Below are 23,309 nucleotides of genomic sequence, written 5' to 3' on the forward strand. Positions count from 1 at the left end.
CTAGATCAGTCTGATCAGAATTTAGGTAAACTTTAAGGTACGGGCTGTGCCTAATTAATTTTTAAACTCTCATAATGCCCGTGCATTGCATAAATTAGGCGTTTAAAAAATGCTCAAATGCTTGTTAGGTTGATGAATAAAGGAATGAGTGAATGAAGATGTAAGAAACAGATATTTCAAAACTATACACATAATTAATTTGGGAATCCAGGGAAAGAGAAACAAAACAAAAAAAAAGGATATTGGAAATTTGACCCAGAAAACATCCCAGAGGAAAGCAGAAAAGCAGCTTTAAAAAGGAAAATGAGAGACACCTCTTTTGAGAGACTTCTGGTTAAAAATGGAACTGCAAAATATTTTTATTTATGTGATCTGTTGTTGCTACTAATAATGGCTGCATATTGTTGAGCAGTATGTAGAAACACTGAGATATGTAATTTAATTTATTAATATATTATCTAATTTAACAATCTTATGAGGTAGATACTATTACCAATTTACAAATTAGGTAACTGAAGCTTAGAGAGTTAAAGTAATTTGCCTAAAGTCACTCACTTGTAAGTGCTTGGTATAGAAGTCAACACAGGTCAGTCTGATTCTTAATTCTTTGCTTTTAACCATTATGGTGTACTACCTCTAAGGCACTCCTCATGAAGCATGCTGGCAGGGATCCCTTTTCTTCTTCAATTTAATTCGGCAAATGTCATGTTTCCAAAGAATCAGCATCAATTGGTCTTTGCTGAACTTCTGAGGTCCGTTTTGAAGGTCCCTGGAAACTGCCACAATAAGGCAATAATTCCAGAGGATTTTTACTTTTTTTTCAAGTTAAAAATTTGCTAATCCTATATTAAAATGTGTGCTTTCTGTGACAAAAACAAACAAAACAATTTCACATATATTCTCCCCAAAATGCCAAGTTAAAAAATATGCTAGCTTTCTAAAAATTCTGTTAGAAGGCCATTTGAGATGGAACTGATATTGGTAAGAGTGAGAAGTCTATTGGGTAGCACTAAGGGTACAGGCTCTGTAGTCAAGCAGCCTTTGTGCTAATTCTGGATTTGCTACTTTCTAGCCAGGAGACCTTTGGTAAAATAATTTTCCTCTCTGTACCTTGACTTCCTCACCTGTAAAATGAGGGCTAATAATGGTACATATCTCAGAGAATCATTGCAAAGATTGAGTGAAGAATTTAGAGTAATGCCTGCTGCACTGTAAATGTTCAATAAAACTTAAGGAATACGCAGGAGAAAAGCTGGGTTTGAATCCTGGCTCTATCATTTGCTGGCTGGGTGAGTCTGAGCTAAGTTGCTTAATTTTTTTAATTCTCAGTGTACTTATTTGGATGGTTGTAAAGGATTAGGGACAACATGTGTAAAGTGCCTGTCACAAAATAAGCACTCAATAAAAGAGTATTGTATATCCTTTATTGCAAAAATATAGATTTAATATGGGTGAGTACTGTAAAATTGAGCCAGATATATGGGATAAAATGAAGAACTGCTGAATCAAGTATATGTTGTGAAATCTGACATTTGACATGGGAGAATTACTAAGAGAGTCAGAAGATGAGATTTTGAGTCCTGGTTCCATTATATACTGGAAATGGGTAAATCACTTTAACTTGTATCATTTTCTTCATTCACAAAATAGACATAGCACAATAACTGCCCTGCTTCCTGCAATCAGGTTTTTTTTTTTTTTTAAGATGTAGTTCACAAAACATAAAATTCACCCTTTAAAGTGTACAAGTTAGTGGTTTTTATAATATTCACAAAGTTGTACAACCATCACCACTCTCTAATTCCAGAACATTTTCATCACTCCAAAAATAAACCTTACACCCAAAAATAAACCTTACACCCATTAAAAGTCACTCCCTGTTTCTGTCCTCCCAGCACCTGGTAACCACTAATATACTTTCTGACTCTATGTATTTGTCTATTTTGGACATTTTATGAATGGAACCACATAAGATGTGATCTTTTGTGCCTGGTTTCTTTCACTTAGCATAATGTTTTCAAGGTTCATCCATGTTGTAGCACATAATCAGTACTTCATTCCTTTTTGTGGTTAAATAATAATCCATTATATAGATATACTATACTTTGTTTATCCATTCATCAGTTGATGGACATCTGGGTCATTTACACTATTTGGTTATTATGAAAAATGTTGCTGTAAACATTCATTTACAAATTTTTGAGTTGGCATATGTTATCATTTTTCTCAGGTATATACCTAAGAGTGGAATTGCTGGGTCATATGGTAAATGTTTAACTTTTTGAGAAATTGCCAAACAATTGTCCAACGCCACTGCACTATTTTATATTCCCACCAGCAGTGTATGAGTGTTCCAATTTCTCCACATCCTTGTCAATACTTGTTATTATCTATTTTATTCTAGCTATCTTAGTGGGTGAAGTGGTATCTCCTGGTTTTGATTTGTATTTCCCTAATGACTAGGGATGTTGAGCATCTTTTCATGTGCTTGTTGCCATTTGTATATCTTCTCTGGAGATATACAAATCTATTCAAATCCTTTGCTCATTTTTAAATCGGGTTATTTATCTTTTTATTGTTGAGTTGTAAGAGTTCTTTATATATTCCGGATACTAGTCCCTTAGGCACACGGGTTATTTTGAATATTACTTGATATAGTGGCTGTGAGAGAGGCTTTATAAGCTGTAAGAAGGGATGCAAAATAAGGAAAGGCGACGATAAACAGAGAAGAGACAGAAATCTGAGATTACGCGTTTGGGGTAAGCCCCTCAACGTGGCCTTGACACTCGAAGCCCAGCCCGGTACCCTCAAGTCCCCCACCCGGACTCCACCGCGCCCCGCCCCCCGCCCTTTGACCCGTGCCGTTTCCGGTTGGAGACGTGGCTTGGAGCCGCCATCTTGGCAGGAGGCAAAGCGGCCGCGGCTCCTGTCAGGGGGGCAGCAGGTCCCAAGCGGCCGGTGCTGCCCTTCCTCTGACCCCAGCCCTATCCCCAGTGGAGCCGGAGCGCGAGTGCGCCCCCCCCCCCCCTCACCATGGTAAGATTCGAACCGGCCCTGAACTCCCGGGATCGGGCCTCCCTCGCCTCCTATCCCTGCCGGACGGCCTGATCCTGGGGCCAGAGGAGCCCCGCCTCAGGGCCTCTATCCGGGAGCGTCTTTTGGGGCTCGGGGAGTCGTGTGGCCTTCCCCTCGTCCTCCGCCCTGTCTCCCGGGAGACTTGACTTCAGTCCCTCTGTCGTCGCGCCCACCCCCCACCCTACCAGCCGGACTCCCTTCTCTGTCAGACTCGGCTCCTAGGACGGGGCTGGCATTGGGGTCTTAGCTCTGCGAGAACCTGGTCCAGGATGTCGCCGACCTCGCGCTGCGGACCTCGGCGCTAATGTCCAGCCGGTTCCGTGAACGCTTAGGTTCAGCAAGATGGGCTTCTGTTCAGGGGCTTCCCTTCCTTTTGTATTCAGCTCGTCTCCCACCGCCGGTGTTTGGTAGATCTTTGATGTTCGAGATTCACATCTGTGGTGTTCAGGACTTCTTTTGTTTGTTCGAAAGGGGGAAATGGAGGCATAGGGCAGGGAGGAACAACTTCTAACACTCGTTTGTAGGACCAAGCGCCCCTGAAACCTTCTACTTCTTTCTCTAGTACTTGCATGTATCCATTTGTCAGTGTGATTGAGTGTACGCTGTGTATAGAGTATTGGGAAGATGTGAGCAAGTTACAGAGAAGACAGGGTTTCTGTCTTCACGGAACTTACTGTTCAGGTGAGGTAAAATATGTGTGGCCTATCTTAATCAGATGTCTCTTAGGAGGAGGGGTAGGAGGGGAGGGTCATACTCTGAGACGTCTACCTTGCCTTCAGATGCATTATCTTTGTTCGCATCCATTGTGGTGATGGGAAAAATTAACGCAGGTGAGGCCAAAACAGAACTGCTGCTGATTCCGCTGAATCGTGCTTTACCACTACCGATTTGTATACATTCACGAAGTAGAAAAAAACTGTCCTGTTGAAAAGAGCTAGTAATATATTTTTAGTGCGCCTTATGCCCTTCAGTCTTTTGAAGGATGTTCTTTTCTTTTCTTCTTTTTAATCTTTATTTTTTTTGCCACTAGGTTGATAATTTGATTTAAAATGTCTTCCTGCATGCTTGAAAGATGACAGTGTAATTTGATGCCAATCATATTAAATTCGGTTGACAAGCTTTTAGATGAGAACTTGGATGGTGGAGGGATTTAAACCACTAAAAGGTTTTTTTCCAGCTCCAGATATGTAACTTGCATCAAGCAGGTGTGCCTCATAGAACTTTAGTGTTAGACATAAAATTTCTAAAAACTTGTGTTTTTTTTTTTCAGTTCTGCTAGGAAGCTCAGTATTTGGATATTGATTTTTAAACTCCTTTTTTACGTTCTGGAAGTATTATTAGTGTATCTTAGAGCATATCATTTTAATAGCAGAATTAAAGGGTTGTAGTACATAAACCAAATACAGATAGTCTTTATCAAAACTTTGTTAAAACGTTCTTGGAACTTAGTATTTTTCATTGATCAATAACTGAGGAATGGGAAAGCCCTTGTTAAGTGATGATCAAGTATAAATTTCTTGTGTTATTTTTACACATGGGCATGTGTGTGTGTGTGTGTGTGTGTGTGTTTGTGTTTGTGTGCACACAGTTATAGCAGGTTTAAGTATATGTATATACTTAATATTTGGGACTTGGCATGATCCAGGAACCCACAGATTTTTGAACTCAGGAGAATAACTGAGATGTATAATCTCAGTGTATCTTGCTCTGTAGAGCCCTAAAACATTGGTACTATTTCTGTGTAATGTTTTGGTTTCCAGCCCCTTTACAGTGAGATCCCTAGACAGTAGAAATGTCCAAATAGGGTGAAATTTTGTGCTAATGTAAGACTTCTTTGATCTTAAAGTTGTATCAAAACTTCTAAAAGTTTAATTGTGAAACAATAAACTGCTGTCATTTAAAAATAAAAGAAGGAAAACAAAAAATGCAATGTATTCAGAACAGGGAAGGGAAAAAAAAAAGACTTCCAAAAGCTAGGGTTTTTTCCTTCAACAATGTATTATAAAATTTTCAACTATATAGAAAAGTTGAAAGAACTTTACAGTGAACACCCATATAGCCACCAGCTATATTTTATAATAAACATTTTATTCTACTTGTTTTAGCACACATCTCATCAGTCCATTTTCCATATTTTTAATGCATTACAAAGCAAGTTGCAGATAATCAGTACATGAAAATTGATTTTGAAAAATAAATATTGCGTTTGTCTTTAATTACTGAAGTTAACTCAAAGTGTCCTATACTACGTTGTCCCAACAGATAAATGAACAAATGCAAAAACAAATGGCTTATTATGACTTCGCTATAGAATGAAGTACCAAAAGATAGCATCTTTTGAGTTGATCTTTTTTCTAGTTTTATGCAAATTAATGAGAAAATATTCTTAATATTTTTCAGATATTGCTATAGTCAGTTCTTTTTCGTAATAAACTTACATTTTAACGCATAAGCTTGGTATTAGGTCTGTCATAGTAGCCCCATCTGTAAAATCTTTGCTTGTTTATGGAGCACTATTCTTATTAAGAATAGGCAGTGAGTAAACAGTCACATTAAATGTAAATGATCACAGTAAATTGAGTTCCAAAAAGTCATTTTTTAATGGAAAGCTGGATTTGGACCTTGTATGGCTAATCTTACACATGCTGGGGGAGAAACTGAAATCATGCACAGTAGTAACAGGTCCCAGTTGGGGGATTATTATTGCTTGATATTTTTTCTTTTCATATTCAGTATAGCATCTACCAAAGATATTGTATTATTTACATATCTGTTTTTGATTGTTGTTTAGACAACAGCAAAGAATGAAAACAGTTTTTCATTGATTCACCATCTGCTTATATCTCTAAAAAGGAATTTCACTGCAGAAAACTGTAAATGATGATGCCTTCTTTTCTTCTTCTTTTTTTTTTGTTTTTTTTGGAGTACTTGGTTTACAGAAAAATCATGCAGAATGATGTAACTTTTTATTTTAAAATAAATTGTTTTGAGATCTTTAGAGCAGAAAAATAAAGAACAAACATTGTGCTTAGGATTCAGATCTTGCCTTTCTTCATCCATTCTTGTTTGTTCTTTACAAGCTTCTGTTTTGGAATGGAAGTTGTGATGGTCTTAAAACCCTGACTTAAAACATTTTTCCCCTGTTTGAAGTTTTGTGTGTGGACTAGATTTTATTATACTCGGGATATTTTATGAAGAATTACATAACTTACCTACGGTCACATAAATTAGTGGCAGAGACAGGACAGAAATCTGATTCTTCAGGTTTCTTTACCCTAGGAACTTTCTGATCTATGGATTAAGTCTGGGTAGAAGAGGGTTGTAATTTAATCTAAAAACAAACGATAGTATGCTCAAACCATGGTAAGTGTTATTAAGAGAAAAATTGGTTGAGAAAGTTCACCTTTAACAGTTCTGAAGAGATCATCTAACTTCTGGGCCCTCAGTTTTCACATCTATGAAATAGTCAAGGGCTCTTGAAAGTTCCTTTTAGGTCTAAAATGTTCTTTTTCAAAACTAAAAATAAAATGAAACAACTTCATGGAGATCATACTTCTCCATCTTCCTCAAAGCAAATCACATCAAATTACATTAAGGAATATTGTTTAATTTACCTTTTATTGCATACTACCTTTTAGCACTTTAATTAAACTTTGGTAAGCATGAATATAAAGAGAAACTTGATTATTTCAAGGTATTTAAGGAGACACATATTTTAGGATAGAATAAATTTATGTTATTTAAAAGTGACCAAACCTTCCAACCATGTTAATAATCGTAACAGTGAATAGAGGCCACTGTCAACTGCATGGACCCTGTGATTGTGGTGTCCTGGGGTTTTGAGGTTTAGACCCAGACTTAATGGGAGGCACTTTGGTCCTACATTGAGAGCTTTATTTTGCTTGTATCTGGATAAAGGAATGACTCAAAGTGACTGTTAACAATATAAAAAAAGACCTGATCACTTTAGCAGTCCTTGAGTCCTGACCATTTAATTTACAAATGACCCATGCATATGTACATATAGTTGCTGCTACTCCTATGTTTCTAGATTATTTTTGCTCTTGAATCTCTTGTCTGTGTCTTACTTCCAGCATGAGAACTTCTGGAGCTAGAGCATCTGTTTTGCTCCTCCTTTCTCCCATCTCTCATCATTTTGTCTCTGGGACTTTTGTAACTACCCAGGTAGTCTCCTGTTAGCCTAACTCTCATTTTCCAAACCCATTTTAGTACTGATCTTAGATGAATTTAGGAATCAGAGAGGCTTAGGGCTGTGTCAACTCCACTTTGTCTGTTAAAGGATTTCAACAGATGTATAGAGCCTCAACTGGAAATCCAAACAGTGTTTAATATTCTTATTTCTTTAAGGAGAAGCACTGCAAAAGACTGTCCCTTGCTTTCAACATCTAGTTCCCAAGTCTGTTGATTCAGTATCTCACATATCTCACCCTGTCCTATATGTTGCTACTGCCTAGAAAAGCTACCTAAATGATCTTTGGGCTTCCAGTCTCCTCCTATCCCTGTGGCAGATGCAGTACTGTCAGAGTGCACTTCCTAAAACAGCTCTAATTGTGTCTCTTTGTTACTTGCTGCTCACTTGTCTTTCCACTGCCTGTAGGGTAGAATTCTCTGTATCTCATACAGGCCTGTTTGCCTGCTTGGGGCCTACTGTTTCTTTATCAGTTCATCAAGCATAATTCAGATGCCAGTTCTTCCATCAAGTCATCCCTGAATAAGTTTTGGTCTTCTGAGGAAACACCCTTCCTTGGTGATAATTTCAGGTCAATTTCATCTCCTTAGGGCTTAGGGTATTATTATTTGTATATCAAATATAGGGGACCTTGTCCTTATTTGAAGTTTTTTTTTTTAATCTCATACTAAATTAATTTAAAGCTAATGACATGGAGTGGGGAATTTCTTTTGAGAAATAAGGGTCATAACTTTTCTGTATCCTTATTCTTTTCCTGAGATCCTTTACTACCTTCAGTATATCTTTTTGACTCATACTTGAGTGATGGTAAAAAACCTCCAAGTAGTCAGTAATGATGGAAAGAGATTTCTTAAGTACAAAAATATTTATTTATAAGAGCATTTTGATTGTATTTGAATTCTTTATGCTAGCTCATTTACAAGTCTAAAAATAATCAACTGTTGTTATGCTTTGTACCTTTCTGTATGTCCAAAATATTTTCTCATCTCTTGCAAAGCAAAAAAACACAAAATATTTCCTAGAGTATTTATAATTTAGGACTACCTAAAAAAACCTGTTTTAATTATATACAATGTAAAAGTAACTTCAAGCTGGGAAAATGAAGGTAAGTTTCAATATAGAGTAAAGAGAGAGAATCTCAGTAGAATCAGAAACATGAAATTATATTGCTCCCTTGAATCTGCTTCTTTCTAAACTTTCAATTGTTAGATTTGAGAAATGGAATTGATAGTATTATCTCTTGAGATTTCATGTGAGAAAACCTGCCCTATGTTCATTGAAAGTAATAAATCAATCAGTATAAATAAAAAATGTTCAGTAAAGGGAATTATTTGAGTGAAGTATAAATCAAACATTTTCCAATCTAAATTTTTTTTACCTCACTGTTTGCGTAGGAAATAAGTCTGATGTGTAATTGTCTCCCAAACCCCCTCATTACCTATTGATGGATACGGAAATTGGTTTTGTGTTCTCCTATAATTATTATAAAACTGATGTATTAGAACTATAAGAATATCCCAATTAACGAACTTGTTTTTTACTTCAAGCTATTCACAAGTAGGGGTACGGGTAGTATTGTTTCTGTAAAGCTGAGAAGCCTGATCAGTTGGGGGTTGATATTTCAGAGGTTGTATTCAGCATTGTGGCTTCCAAAATGTGTAAATAGTCTTTGTTAATTGTACTTGGGAACTCTTGCATGCCTGCACTGAAGAAACTTTTAACACTGAATTTAATTTCCTTACTTCTAAGCTAATGGCATATGAGGTTTCTCCTTCTTCTTTTAGTGCTTTATGTGTTTTTTTAAACAAAATTTCAGACTCTGAAAGAAAACTATGGGGTCTTGATCATTGTCCACTGTCAAAACCTGTGCAACATTGGATCATTTAGGTTTTTGTTTTACAGATAGTTTGCATTTCTGGGTGTAGGATAATGCAGAGTGGGAAGGTTAACCAAAGAGCAGAAGATAAATTTAGGCACACTAGATTGGTTCCATGTTACAGATAAAAAGGAAAGAAAGGGTCAGGGGCTTCTTACAAACCTTTAATCTGCCTAGTCAGATTTCTTTTGGCTGTGAAAATCTTGGTTCTTTGAAAAAAAAAAATGTTTAAATTATTCTTTATGGGTCTGTCAAAGCAGAGAGCAGCCCAGTTCTAAGTTAGAGGAGACCCACTGATAATGTATGTGTAGACTTGGAAAAAATTTATTTCTTTACTTTCTAAAATGTATTATTGGAAATTTTATTTTAAAAAAAACAAACACACACACAAAACAAAACCTTTTTCTTTAGGTAGATTATTGAAAAGTAAGAATAGTATCTTCATTTTCCTCAACTTTACTTTAGCTTTATCTTATGAATTACATACTATAATTAAAAGCAATGAAAGTCAGCAGTCTATAGCCATGTCATTAAATAACAGTGTGTATTCTGTGGAAGTGTACTATACTTTTCTCCTGAGGCTGTTGGGAAAACAGATGGGAAGAAGTGATTAATTACTACATATTTATATATGTGTTCCTGGCAGGTGCTGTTGGCAGCAGCGGTCTGCACAAAAGCAGGAAAGGCTATTGTTTCTCGACAGTTTGTGGAGATGACCCGAACTCGGATTGAGGGCTTGTTAGCAGCTTTTCCAAAGCTTATGAATACTGGAAAACAACATACGTTTGTTGAAACAGAGAGCGTAAGATATGTTTACCAACCTATGGAGAAACTGTACATGGTTCTGATCACTACCAAAAACAGCAACATTTTAGAAGATCTGGAGACCCTGAGGCTCTTCTCAAGAGTGGTAAGAATCCTGTAATATTAGGTTCCAGTTTTCCAGTTTTTTGTTTTAAGTTTTTTTGTGTGAAATACTTTTTCCCTTAAAGCAACTGATGCTTTTTAAGTTTGCAGGCTTCTCCCTCCCCAACCCCATGCTACCAACTTATTGCTGCTGTTCCCCATTCTTCTAACAAACATTTATTGGGTGTCTTCCTAGGCTGTAAGCATTCCTAAAGAGAATATAGAAGCTACCCTTTCATCTTCTGGTTCTTGAATAGTTACTGTAATCAACCTCTGTGGTTCTGACACTTGTTTGCCCATGTTTTTTTAGGTAACAGAGTCTAGGGCTTACTAATACAGCCACAGACACACACACGCACAAAGACTTTATGCCAATGAGAATTATCTTGCTTAAAATAAAAATTAGAAAAACCTAAGAAAGGGATTCAGCTTTAGTGGAATCTGTGGTACTTTAAGGGATAAAACTTGAAAACATAACTGCTGATAAATTCTGAATCTTTCTTTTCCATTGCTGTCCATTATTAGATCCCTGAATACTGCCGAGCTTTAGAGGAGAATGAAATATCTGAACATTGCTTTGATTTGATTTTTGCTTTTGATGAAATTGTTGCCCTGGGATACCGGGAGAATGTTAACCTGGCACAAATCAGAACCTTCACAGAAATGGATTCTCATGAGGAGAAGGTGTTCAGAGCAGTCAGAGAGGTAAATAGGGTCTTCTTTGGGACTCCTGGTATTTATGTCTTACTTTTAGGCTTTAGTAATCTGATTCCCCGTTTTTACTCCCTAATGTAGACAGTACTCAAAACCTCATCCATGCATGTCTCTTCTCATAGACTCAAGAACGTGAAGCCAAGGCTGAGATGCGTCGTAAAGCAAAGGAATTACAACAGGCTCGAAGAGATGCAGAGAGACAGGGCAAGAAAGCACCAGGATTTGGAGGATTTGGAAGCTCTGCTGTATCTGGAGGCAGCACAACTGCCATGATCACAGAAACCATCATTGAAACTGATAAACCAAAAGTAGCACCTGCTCCAGCCAGGTATCTTCTAGTATATTAACAAGCAACCCTAGAATGCCAGATGAAAGCTGTATGTATTGTCTTTAAAGTAATACCCGATTTCTAGGCAAGCTGTATATAATGAGTGACTTGAAGTAAGATGTGAAATTAAATTTAGCTACGTGGGGATAAAGGAGAGATCTGAACGTGGTTGTTTTTCCTTTTCATGTAGAAGAGAGTTCTTTTACAAATTTTGCCATGACTTCAATTTCCTGAGAGTTGCCCTTTTGCGGGGGGAGTGAGGAGGATATCTAACTGTTTATGGAACATGGATTTTTTAATCTTATTGTTTATAGATGGATTTCAGGGAGAATCTGAACTGTCTGAAATTATATGCAAAACGTGTTTGTACACAGTTTGACTGGAAGGTACAGTTTTCATCAGATTATGCGTGCTTGAGTATGCCTTTGGTCTTTGGGTACTCGAAGCTTACATGTTAATAGTGACTGTCAGCTCGCAATTTGGGCAGGTTCATATATTGGGCTATGAACAGCCTAGTTATCCACCAAACATTAGGTTGCTTGGATTTTTACCCCCTTCACATTCCTCCTAAAGAATAACTTCAGGGAAAAGCTTCATTGATACAGGGTCATTAATCAGTGGTGTGGGATTTTTTTGTTTGTTTTTCCAGTTGCATGTGTGTCTGTATTTTCTTATTTTGTATCTTTTAACTTAGGCCTTCAGGCCCCAGCAAAGCTTTGAAACTTGGAGCCAAAGGAAAGGAAGTAGATAACTTTGTGGACAAATTGAAATCTGAAGGTGAAACGATCATGTCCTCCAATATGGGCAAGCGTACCTCTGATGCAACCAAAGTGCATGCTCCACCTATTAATATGGAAAGGTAAGTAGTAACTTTTTCAGTAAAATACATAAATAAATAAAATACAGCACATACTTTTTAAAAAAATCTTATTTCAGAGTGCTATAAATTTTTTGTGTGTATTTTAATTTACTGGTGTAAAAGACTTACTCAGAGTATATACTAGTTATATATATATATATATAGGTCTTTTTTATTTTCTCTGTAACATGAATGAGGGGCTTTCGGCCATCTATCTCCTATTATATATAGTATTTGCGCTTTATCAGTTCTGTGCTGGTTAAATTAAACAAAAATAACTTGTCTTCATGCTTAGTGTGTACCTTATCTCTTAAAGTGGACTTGAATTAGGGGCTATTTGAACTCAATATAGAATATTTTTTGTCTCTTATCTTAGAGCTGTGGTGCTGGTTGGTAACATTTTTAAGTTGTAGTTATCAAGTGCACGTATTCATGACTCAGATTTCTTGTCTTGAAGCCCAGACTTTCTATTGTTGTTGTCGGTTTTGAGGTCAGTAAAAGATGAGTTTGGGAGGATACCTCTATCAGGTGTGCATAAAAGAGGAGTATTTACCCTTTGTATGTTTTGTTCTGTGATGAACCCTGATGAACAGGGTTATGTCAGGATAAATCTCTTGAATTGCTAAAGCTCTTATGCTAATTTATTCCTGGTGGTTGAAGCTGTTGCGAAAAGATGTTGGAGACCATGACATATATTAGTGAGAGCTTGAGACTTTTTTTTAAATTCAGTTTTATTGAGATATATTCACATACCATACAGTCATCCATGATGTATAATCTACTGTTCACAGTACCATCATATAGTTGTACATTCATTACGACAATCAATTTTTGAACATTTTCCTTACTCCAAAAAGAATAAAAATAAGAACAAAAAATAAAAGGAAAAAAGAACACCCAATTGAGACTCTTTTTAAGTTAATGAAATAAATACCTGCTGAGCACAGACCAAACTCTTTGTGAATGCAAAATACTATCCTGTGTTGCCTTAAGATACACTCCTTTATGGTGTATCATATCTTATGCTCTTAGTTCTGGGAATACCTAAGGTGTTGGAACAGAGAACAGAGTAGGATGCCAGAATATTCTTTGTAGAACATTTCTGTTTTTCCCCTTTTTATACACAAGTGGGTAGCATTTTACACACACTCTCTGGTTGCTTTTTTCACCCAATTATTTTTAGAGGGAAGATTTTCCTTGTTTGAGGCTATAGAGGAATGACATCTAAATGCAGCACTTGACCTGAGACTGGATCCTGTGCTACTATAAAGACATTATGAAGTTAATGACACAATTGGCATGCAGATGGTAGATTAAAGTATTCTATCAGGATAAATTTGTGAGGTTGATAACTGTACTATGATGATATAAGAAAATACTCCTATTCTTGGAAAATACATACTGAAGTGTTTAAGAATAAAGGGCTATGGCGTATGTAACATGCCTTAAAACAGTTCAGGAAAAAATTAAATATATACTTACATATATAAAGAGAAAGAAAAACATGCATGCAAATGCAAATAAGACAAATGGAATAAAATTTTAACAGCAGGTACATCTGAATGAAGGCTATACATGTATTCCTTGTATAATCTTTTCTGTTTTTTTTTTTTTAAGTTTGAAGTCATTCCACCCCACCCCCTCTTTTAACAGTTGCCTAGTATTCAGTTGTGTTGATATACCTTATCTATTTAAGCAGCTCCTATTGATGGACATTTAAGTTGTTTCCAAACATTTGCTTTACAAACTATTCTTCATTGAATAATGTAGTACATTATTTTGCACATTTGAGAAATTATCTGTAGGATGAATTCTAGAAAAGAAATGCTGGATCAAAGGGTATAATGCTTTACATTTTGATGGCTATAGGAAGAGCACCTTTTTTACAAAAGTTGTGCATAGTTACTCACCATGAAACCCTGGAGAAAGAGAATTCTGATTTCTCCCTGACTGAACAAATGTATTTTTCTCTACAGTGTGCATATGAAGATTGAGGAAAAGATCACACTAACCTGTGGACGAGATGGAGGATTACAGAATATGGAGTTGCATGGCATGATCATGCTTAGGATCTCAGATGATAAATTTGGCCGAATTCGTCTTCATGTGGAAAATGAAGATAAGAAAGGAGTGCAGCTACAGGTGTGTAGAGGCTGTTGCTAAGGGAGTGTTAAGGCTTTTCATTTATCTAGCATAGTCTTTCTCAACCAGAGTTCCTCAGATGAACTACAGAACACATAATTATTTAAGTTATATAGCTAGTAGCATTCTAGATGCATAGGAAAGAAGTTAGTTTATTGCCTATAGTGGTAGCCTGGAGGCATTAATTCTCTTCCCAAGCTTGGTTGACAGCAGCTGTGTTAGAATGGCTTTTTTTTCCCCTCAAACCCTCTCCCAAAGTGCCCCAAGGGCAGACACTGTTATATTTTCACTTCTACCACATTTATTTTCATTATGGCACCCCCGGGGAGCCATCTTCTCCTAATCATCTCCCCGTGAAATTTTAATACCATAAGTATATAACATATAATTTGTGTACTATATGTATGTGTTTGCTTTATATATTAAAACATTTATTTTTTTTTTCACACATTCCTAAGAACCAATTTCCATCCCTTTTGAGAATGCATGCTCTACTACCAAGCATCCATTAGTTTTCTTGGTCTTGAGTTTTATATAAATAGGATCATACAGTATGTACATTTCTTATCTGACTTCATTTGCTTAACATTCCTGACATTCACATTGTTGAATGTAGCAGTAGGGTTTTTTGTGGGGGAAGGGAAGAGAAGGGCAGTTGGGTGGGCTTTTTGTTTTGCTTTGTTTTGTTTTAATTTTTCTTGTGGTAACATATATACAACATAACATTTCCCATTTTAACTAGTATTCAGGGGGTTAATTACATTCACAATGTTATGCTACCATCATAGAATGGCCTTTTAATACTTTTAGTACTGTAATATAATGAAAAGTCATTTTGAAATCTAATAAATGATATCATACTCGGAACAAAAGATGCAAAGAGATGATTGCCTTTTTTGCAGAGTGAAATCGTTCATTTAGGATATTGCTTCAAAAATAGTTTTAAAACTGCAGCAAAGTTTTTAAACTTAATAGAGGAGGGATTTTATTTTACCCTTCCTATCACTTATTTTTTTTTAACCTTTATTTTAAAAAGTTTATAACACTAAACTTGCCTATTCTGCTACTATATAAACTACCAGTTGCTTGTTTTGTTACCTGAAGGGGAATAGCTAATGGTATATTTGAAAAATGCATTAAATCCTTACAAAATAAATAGGTATGTTCCAACTATTTGGATATGTGTGAGCCCTCCTTATCTTTAAGTTATTGCAGTTGTTCTTGTCACATTTTATATAGATTGTTAATCTTATATTTCTTGTTACAGGGACATAGGGAAAAGAGTGTTTTAAGAGCATCTTAAATCTTTTTAAAAGCCTTTGAAGAAAGGAATTCTTTATTCAAAATCAAGAAGAATTGGAATTTTTTGGTACTCTATTTCAGTTGTTTTAGATCATCCTTGAATTAAAGCTTTGGGCCATATAAGACCAGATGGTATTTATTTACTAAACGATCATGTCTGAACCTCAGCTGTTACTTTACTTTGTGTCTCATTTCAGACTCATCCAAATGTGGATAAAAGACTTTTCACTGCAGAATCTCTAATTGGCCTGAAAAATCCAGAAAAGTCATTTCCAGTCAACAGTGATGTAGGAGTGCTAAAGTGGAGACTACAAACCACAGAGGAATCTTCTATTCCATTGACAAGTAAGTATGTATGGCTAATTCCGCTAAGCTAGTCTGCATTGACCACTAGAAATAACTGGCTTGTAAGCTCTTTATCTCCATTGCCACAGCAAAATTATTTTTGGTAAAAATTACCTTCTTTCAAAATGGACTCATTGCTACATTTTGTATATTTTAATCAGTAGCTTTAATTTTTAATAGGGTTAATTTTGAGGTAGTTGTTTTTAATACACTAGCATGTTTAAGGCCTGCAGCTGTCAGTTATCTTCAATTTACCATCTTAACTTTTCTTCCCTCATTTTCTAATGTTCTAGTGTGCCTGCTTTGCTTTTCTTCTCAGTTAATTGCTGGCCCTCAGAGAGTGGAAACGGCTGTGATGTCAATATAGAATATGAACTACAAGAAGATAATTTAGAACTAAATGATGTGATTATCACCATCCCACTCCCGTGAGTAGTATCCCGTGTTTAATCACCTTCCCTACATCGAGCTTATAGAACTGGTCTTTGGGAACTTGTTTTGGAGGCAGCACCTAGTTAGCTATCTATGCTAAGAAATTTGCTTCTTTAAAAGGTCAGTTGTGAAAGAAGCCAGACACAAAGGCTACGTACTGTATTCTTCCATTTATATGACATTCTGGAAAAGGTAAAACTATAGGAACAGAAATCAGATCAGTTGTTGCCAGGAGGTAGAGAGGAAGACATTTATTTGACTGCAAAGGGGATAATGGAAATGTTCCATGATTTGATTGTTGTGATGCTTACAAGACTGCATTCCTAAAATGCATTGGACTATATAAAAGGGGTGGATTTTACTGATAAAAAAGCCAATTATTCTGGAGATGGATTTTCAGATTTTGGTCCTAAATTCATTCATGTAGTAATGAAGAGTTCCAGAAGGAGGAGCCACTTCTCAGTCATACCTTCTCTGTTTTGTTTTTGCAACTGTCAGAGAAATTGAATCTGTCAGACTGAATTTTTCTTTTTCATTTGGCTGTCTAAACTTTCAGTTTAAGGTGAGAGTGTGCTTTCAGGGGAATTATTGATTCTTGCTTTGAAACAAGATAACCCACATTAGTTTCAGTAAGTTTTGTTTAAGTTTTATTGAGCTATAATTGACATAATAAGCTCACATATTTAACTTTTACAATTTCATACATTTTGACTTGTATGCACCTGCGAAACCGTCAACACAATCAAGACAATGAACAACCCATCACCCCCAAAAGTTTAGTTTTAATGAGTTTTTGTTGTACACTTGAATGGTCTACTTTCTAGGAACATGTAAAAATCCTCTCTACCTTAAGTTTATCTCCTGAGTAGCATTTCCAGTGAGTGTGCACTATTATTGCTACACTAATGAAACCTAGCTCCTCCTTTCCACATCCCTCCTGTGATCATTAATTATGAATTCCAGTAAATGTAATCTTGGTGTATCTTCAATGTTATATTGCTTGGTTATTATTGCAGGGAAGGTAGTACTAATGTAACTTGTGATTTTGTTCCCTTTTTGATAATTCAGGCCTTTACATGGCCAGTTCTGGTTTTAGCCATTCTTATTTCCATTTTTTAAAATATGCTTAATTCCAGTATCTCCTTTCATGGAATTACCCATCTTATTCTCCAATTTGGTTATTCTTTCAGAACAATAAATGGCTGCCGTGAACTATTGTAGGACTTGGGCATTAGTGACAAGTGTGGGTTTTGTTTGTCAAGATTTATTTTACTAGACTATTTTTAGGATGCCACAATTTTTAGGCCTCTCCATCTGCCCTGTAATTATGGTTTATCATGGTTTCCTGTGTCTTAGTTCAATTTTGCAGTAGACTCTAGAAGGAACCCTTAGGCAACATTTTAGTCCATCATCTAGAACTGATAAAACTGGAGGAGATCAGAATTGGAATTGGATCAAAGCTACAAAGAAGGAATGTGAATAGAACTGGGACCATAAAATTGATGGGGAAGAGTCCATAACCTTGTATCACCCTTAAAGTTTTGTCTCCCTTATTTACCCTACCCCTAGTACAAGCATTGACTGTCACTGGTGAATTAAAACATGATAAATTTAGAATGTGTAGGAGTAGGTGACACTCCCTGTCAGCCACATATGGAGGTGCAAAGTACATCCTTACTAGCCCTGGTTCTCTTGCAGATTAAGGATAAATTTCTCTTTCTACCATCATATTCCCATTTTGCTCGGGGGTAATTGTGCTTTCACTTACCCAATGAAAGCCTCCCAAATGGATTGTAAATAAAATAAAACCATTGGGGTCAACTACAGGAAGTTTTGAAATATTCTAAAATCTTTTGAAAACAAATCCTCTCAAAAGCCCAACTTTACCTCCATTCTAAATAATCACAGAATGGAGTATAAAGTTTCCCCCCACTGTTAGCCACCTGCTTTTTTCCTATTACTACCTGTATAACGATGGTTTCGCACACTCTGCGAAACCATCACCACAGTCAAGACAATGAACAATCCATCACCCCCGGAAGTTTAGTTTTAATGAGTTTTTGTTATACACTTAAATGTTCTACTTTCTAGGAACATGTGGAAATCCTCTCTACCTTATATAGATGGACATAATAAGCTACACATACTATGTGTATAAAGAGCTTATAAAGAGCTCTTGATTAAGTTGAAATTCCTTGATAGGGCAATCCAGCAATAAACCGTTGGCGCAGGATTTGTGGAAACAGCCCACTTCACAGACTTGTCATTCTCAGTCCCCTGCTAGCATCCAAATCTAGTCCACAAGTTGGAATAGCTCACAGGCATATCTTCCACGTACCTATTGTTGAATGTATATGTATCTAGCCAAGATGATAGGACTTTGATCCTTGAAGTTATTAGGGAGCCTAATTTTTTCTAAGACTGTCCAACAGTAGGCAGAATTTGAGAGGAGTGATCAAATTCAGGGCTAGTTTTCCTGTGTGGAGTTCAGCTCTGGACAGCTAAATTGGTAAGATGTTTCTCATGCCAGGTCTGGTGTCGGGGCACCTGTGATTGGTGAGATCGATGGCGAGTATCGACATGACAGTCGACGAAATACCTTGGAGTGGTGCCTGCCAGTGATTGATGCCAAAAATAAGAGTGGCAGCCTGGAGTTCAGCATTGCCGGGCAGCCCAATGACTTCTTCCCTGTTCATGTTTCCTTCATCTCCAAAAAAAATTACTGTAACATACAGGTACCCCATTTTAATAGCATATATTGGGCAGGCGGAGGGACAGATGGCAAATAAGCAGCGTGGCTTCGTGGTCAGTGCAAAAATCAGAAAAGCTGATATCCCCTGTGGATTCCATCTGCAACTCATTGTATAATCTTGGTCAAATCCCTCACCTACTTTTCCTCAGTTTTCCTCTCTAGATAGACAAAGTAAAGAAATTGAATATGAATACATGTAAAAGTACTTACAGATTATGCAAGGATCATATACTCTTAGCTACTTATTTTATTTTAACCTCATATATTTTTAAATCTTTTGCCAAAACACCAAACACATAATTTTGTAATACCTTATTGTCACTTGGTTTGTACTCAAGGAATGAACAAAAGATTTTTATTTGGAAGGCAAAATTACTCCCCAAAAAGTGACATTCTAATACGAATGGAAACGATTTTTGGATTATTTTTGTCACAACTTCCCTTCGTTATACAAATAATCATTAGCCAGTTCTGTTGTAAGCCATGTGTCCTTTGAGTGAAAATGTATGAACTGTTCCTTTGGATCATTATTTTTTAACTCACTGTTCCTTCAGTTTTTGAAGTTGTGCTACAAGGACCCAGCTTATATTGTTGTCTTCCTCCCTGACTTCTGATTTGCTTGTTTTTCTGGCACCATCTTGTCTTCCAGATGGTCTCTGTCTCCCCCGTAAGTCCTTGAGAAATGTTAGCTTCCTCTACTGGATGGTTCCACAGAGGAGTTCTTCTCTTTCCTCTCAGTTACTGGCATAGCCCCATCAGTGTTGGGAGTCTCATTGTTGAACCTAAGGCTTTAGGTGGAAATAGATACATTTTCCTGTTTGGAATCATTCCAAGAATGGGATAGTATAAATACTCTCTGAAAACCTCATTAGAAAGTATGGATTGGTGGTTCAGGTCTTGCCTTGGTGCCATTACAGGCATTACATGGCTATTCACTTTAAAGTAATTCATTAAAATGGATTACTATTTTTATTTCATTTTTTTTTTTAAATGTCAAGTGGGAGATGACATATGCCTAAGAAATGAATATGATAGAGCAGCTTAGTGGGGCTTTGACACAGGAGACTGAGGGCAAACCAGACAAATACTGTTGAGGAATTATTGAACATTCCATTTTGGGTCAAAATGTTAATTGATCATCCTGATAAAGGCTATCTGTGAATTTCATAGATTTTATAGGGCAGGGCCTGCACTGTGGCCTCTCATTCTGGACCTTTTATTTAATATTTCTCTACATCTCATCCCTCAGCACGTTTTGTTCTCAAGTTTTAATCCATATAAGAGTTGTCTTTCCTATCTAGTGAACACATTAATCATGTTGGTGGGAAAGAGTGATGAGATTTGAGTTGTAGTTGGGAATGGTAGGCTGGGGAACAACACAAGTTGACATTCCCCCTCAGGTCTTACGTATTTCTTTACCTCTCCATCCCACTGGTACTGAAAACATGGTTTTCTTAAGCCTAAAAGTTACCCTTAAACATTTGTTAGTATTTTCTAAGTGACTTTTAATACTGCTTTTAGGGGAGTTGATCGGTTCTAGAATGAGAATTTAGTCAGCTTTTTAGAGACTCGGTCTCCTTCTTTTGTACCTTATTCTTTGTTTATTTTCCTAGGTTACCAAAGTGACCCAGGTAGATGGAAACAGCCCTGTAAGGTTTTCCACGGAGACTACTTTCCTAGTGGATAAGTATGAAATCCTGTAATACCAAGAAAGGGGAACCAAAAAGGAAAATTTTCAAATTAATAAAGAAGAAGCCAACAGTGGCTGAAGAGTTTTTTTTTCCCCCCAAATCTACAAGCCATTGGAGATCCTTTTTATCTGATACAGTGCACAATTCTCTACGCGCAAGGACCCTCAACTCACCCCCATTGTTTCAGTGTCACAGAGACATTCTTTGGCTAAGAAATGACACAAGCATAAAGGGAAAGGCTGCTGATTTATTTGGCAGATTTTACTGGCCAGCAGGAAAGCAAGCTCTCCAGACAATGCCCTTGGTTAAACACCTTCTCTGCCTTCACCTAAGCTGCCCTTTATTTTAATCCCTAAATTTGGTTATATTTTTGTTGTTTAAAAACAGAAGATTTTAAACTTCTATACTCCTTTTTTTTATCTTCGGCTTTTTTTCTTTCTATATATTCAGTTAAGCACTAGGATCACCTGTATATAAATGTTGCATTTGTTTGGCACTCCTGGAACAAGTTAATCTAATCCATTTTTGATTTTTGGACTAGACAGGTGAACTCCCTAAAGGGTAGGTGGTCCAGATGTTAAAAGATAAGGATGTCTTATGACTTTTCCCATATCCCTTCATTCCTTGCCAAGTTGTTTTCCTTTCAGGCCTGTTCCTCCAGTTAGAACATCACTGTGAATCCCACTTGTGTCCAGGAATTAAAGACAGCTGAGAAGCAGCTTTCAAATGGCACAGTCACCTTTTCAAGATGCCTGGGAGGAGAATGCTTATGTCTGGTTAGGAATTTCACATCTACAGATAATCATGTCTGCTACTGGTGCTATCCAAGCTTCCAGATATCCACATTTTGGGTACTTCATCTAAAACATAATAGCTCATGGTCTTTGTAATCCATTCACATTCCGTGAATTGGCCAGCTCCTTTTTACTGGTTGTGCTGTATGTTATTATTCCTGTCCTTTTTAGCACAGACAAGGTTATGATTTTGGAGAATGTGGGTTCAGTGAGTCCTATTGCCAATACCTTGGTCTTAACTATTGAGGAGACTGCATTTCCACCACCAGGTTTTTAGCATTTCAAAAGGCAGCTGATTATACTGGTATGTAGGAATTGCTCAGATATATCCATTTCCTTCCAACATTTTCACAGCCTATTTGACCTTTTCTCCCCTAAACCTTTTATTTTGAATGACATCATGTAGTGGTTGTTTCTCAGCTTTTCAGCTCTATCTCACCCATTACCTTTTATTGGAGAAGACTGTATCAGCCAGCCCAGCATTGGCTTTTAACCCAGTATTGCACTAAGTAGAGTTGGTGAAGAGTCCCTGCCAGGCTACAAGAAGAGGTAGATGACTATAAAGGTATCAAGAACCTCCTATACTTCTAGCGGGTTGGAGAGTACTACTCCCATTCTGAACAGCATCTGGCCTTCCCTGCCAACAGTGTATTTTACTTGAAGCAAAGCAGTCACTCCCTAATGGCCATGGATGGAATTGTTCGCCAAAGAAATTTCTGGCCTTTCCCTCTCCCCTAACTGCATCGGGGAAGAATCCTATTCTCTAGCTTGGTTCCACATGAGGTTTTTTTGAGGAAGGGGACTAGGACAAGAAATCTGTCATGTAGTGAAGTAGGCAAGAAATAATTAATCCGGTTTTGTTTGATAGTTGCTTGTCCGTATGATTTTTTAAAAGTTCAAGTTTAGTTTCACAGAAACTTTTTTTCTGAAATTACTTTTGGGGTAATATTTAAAATGAGAGACGTTTTGTAACCCTGTAAAATACGTAGGGAATATAACATTCCAGTGTACACAAAGAAGGCAAATTCTTTAATCAAATAAAGAGTATTATAAAATGAGATGTTTATAAGACTGTTGACTCATACCTTGGTGTCTGCTTGCTGATTCAGGATGATGTAATGGGATCTAAGATTAAAAATTAATGATGAGTGTTTTAAAGAGAATCTCTGTCCAAGAGTATTCATTGCCTTTCCCCCATACTATGGATATTGTGCCTGCTTGTGCTTTTTTCTACATTTGAACTCCTGATGGCATATACTTAGAATTTGACACTATTTAAGAAATTTCAGTGGATTGGTGATAAATTGGAGTCTTAATTTTTTCAGGGGCAGTTGTGCAGGCAGAAAAATGAGGCTTCATCTTTAAAGAATAATAGTTGTGGATGATATCTTGGAACCTACTCTTCCCCAGTGGACAGACAGTAGTAAGAAGTTAGTGAACCAGGCATGAGTGATGAATGCCTTGGGAATTGTCGATTATTCTCTCAGAAAAGGTTTCTTCCTCACCTTTTTATGCCTCTTTATTTAACTTGAAAAACTTTCTGAATGTTAACAAATTGTTTGGAAGGCAGATTACTTTCCCTAATGAATAATAAGTGTCCAAAATTCATAAGTTTTATTTTAAGGGTGAATGCAAAGATTTTGTGTGTTCCTTTAAGAGAGCTAGAAAAGTGTCTAGTCTAAAGTTGCTCAAGTGTGACTGGACTCTTGTAACCTTAATCCAGTGCAATGAAGCACATCAAAACCACTTTGCCACACCCCCTGACTGGATGCTCATTCCTCCACGGCATCAAGTAGGCTTTTTGTTGGCCTCTTGTGAGACTAGCAAAATAACTAGATCTGACTGGGCATTCTGTTTAATGAAGGAGGCTGCGGTTCCTGCTC

General features: G+C 36.8%; 1 protein-coding gene across 1 annotated transcript; it reads left to right on the plus strand.

Moving 5' to 3' along the window:
• Positions 1-2,895: 2,895 nt before the first annotated feature.
• On the plus strand, positions 2,896-22,589 carry ARCN1 (archain 1). Its single transcript, XM_037841663.1, has 10 exons — positions 2,896-3,036; positions 9,808-10,071; positions 10,593-10,772; positions 10,904-11,109; positions 11,804-11,968; positions 13,945-14,110; positions 15,610-15,757; positions 16,077-16,185; positions 18,720-18,924; positions 20,555-22,589. Exons 1-10 carry the CDS (start codon positions 3,034-3,036, stop codon positions 20,642-20,644), a joined length of 1,536 nt encoding a protein of 511 aa, XP_037697591.1. The 5' UTR covers positions 2,896-3,033; the 3' UTR covers positions 20,645-22,589.
• The last annotated feature ends 720 nt before the right edge of the window (positions 22,590-23,309 follow it).

Source organism: Choloepus didactylus, chromosome 6 (genome assembly GCF_015220235.1).
Source record: "Choloepus didactylus isolate mChoDid1 chromosome 6, mChoDid1.pri, whole genome shotgun sequence".
Taxonomy (NCBI): Eukaryota; Metazoa; Chordata; class Mammalia; order Pilosa; family Megalonychidae; genus Choloepus; species Choloepus didactylus.

Coding starts and splice junctions, on each gene's coding strand:
- ARCN1 (XM_037841663.1), top strand. Junction 10,773..10,903: donor TGTTCAGAGCAGTCAGAGAG/GTAAATAGGGTC, acceptor CTCTTCTCATAG/ACTCAAGAACGTGAAGCCAA. Junction 16,186..18,719: donor ATTATCACCATCCCACTCCC/GTGAGTAGTATC, acceptor TTCTCATGCCAG/GTCTGGTGTCGGGGCACCTG.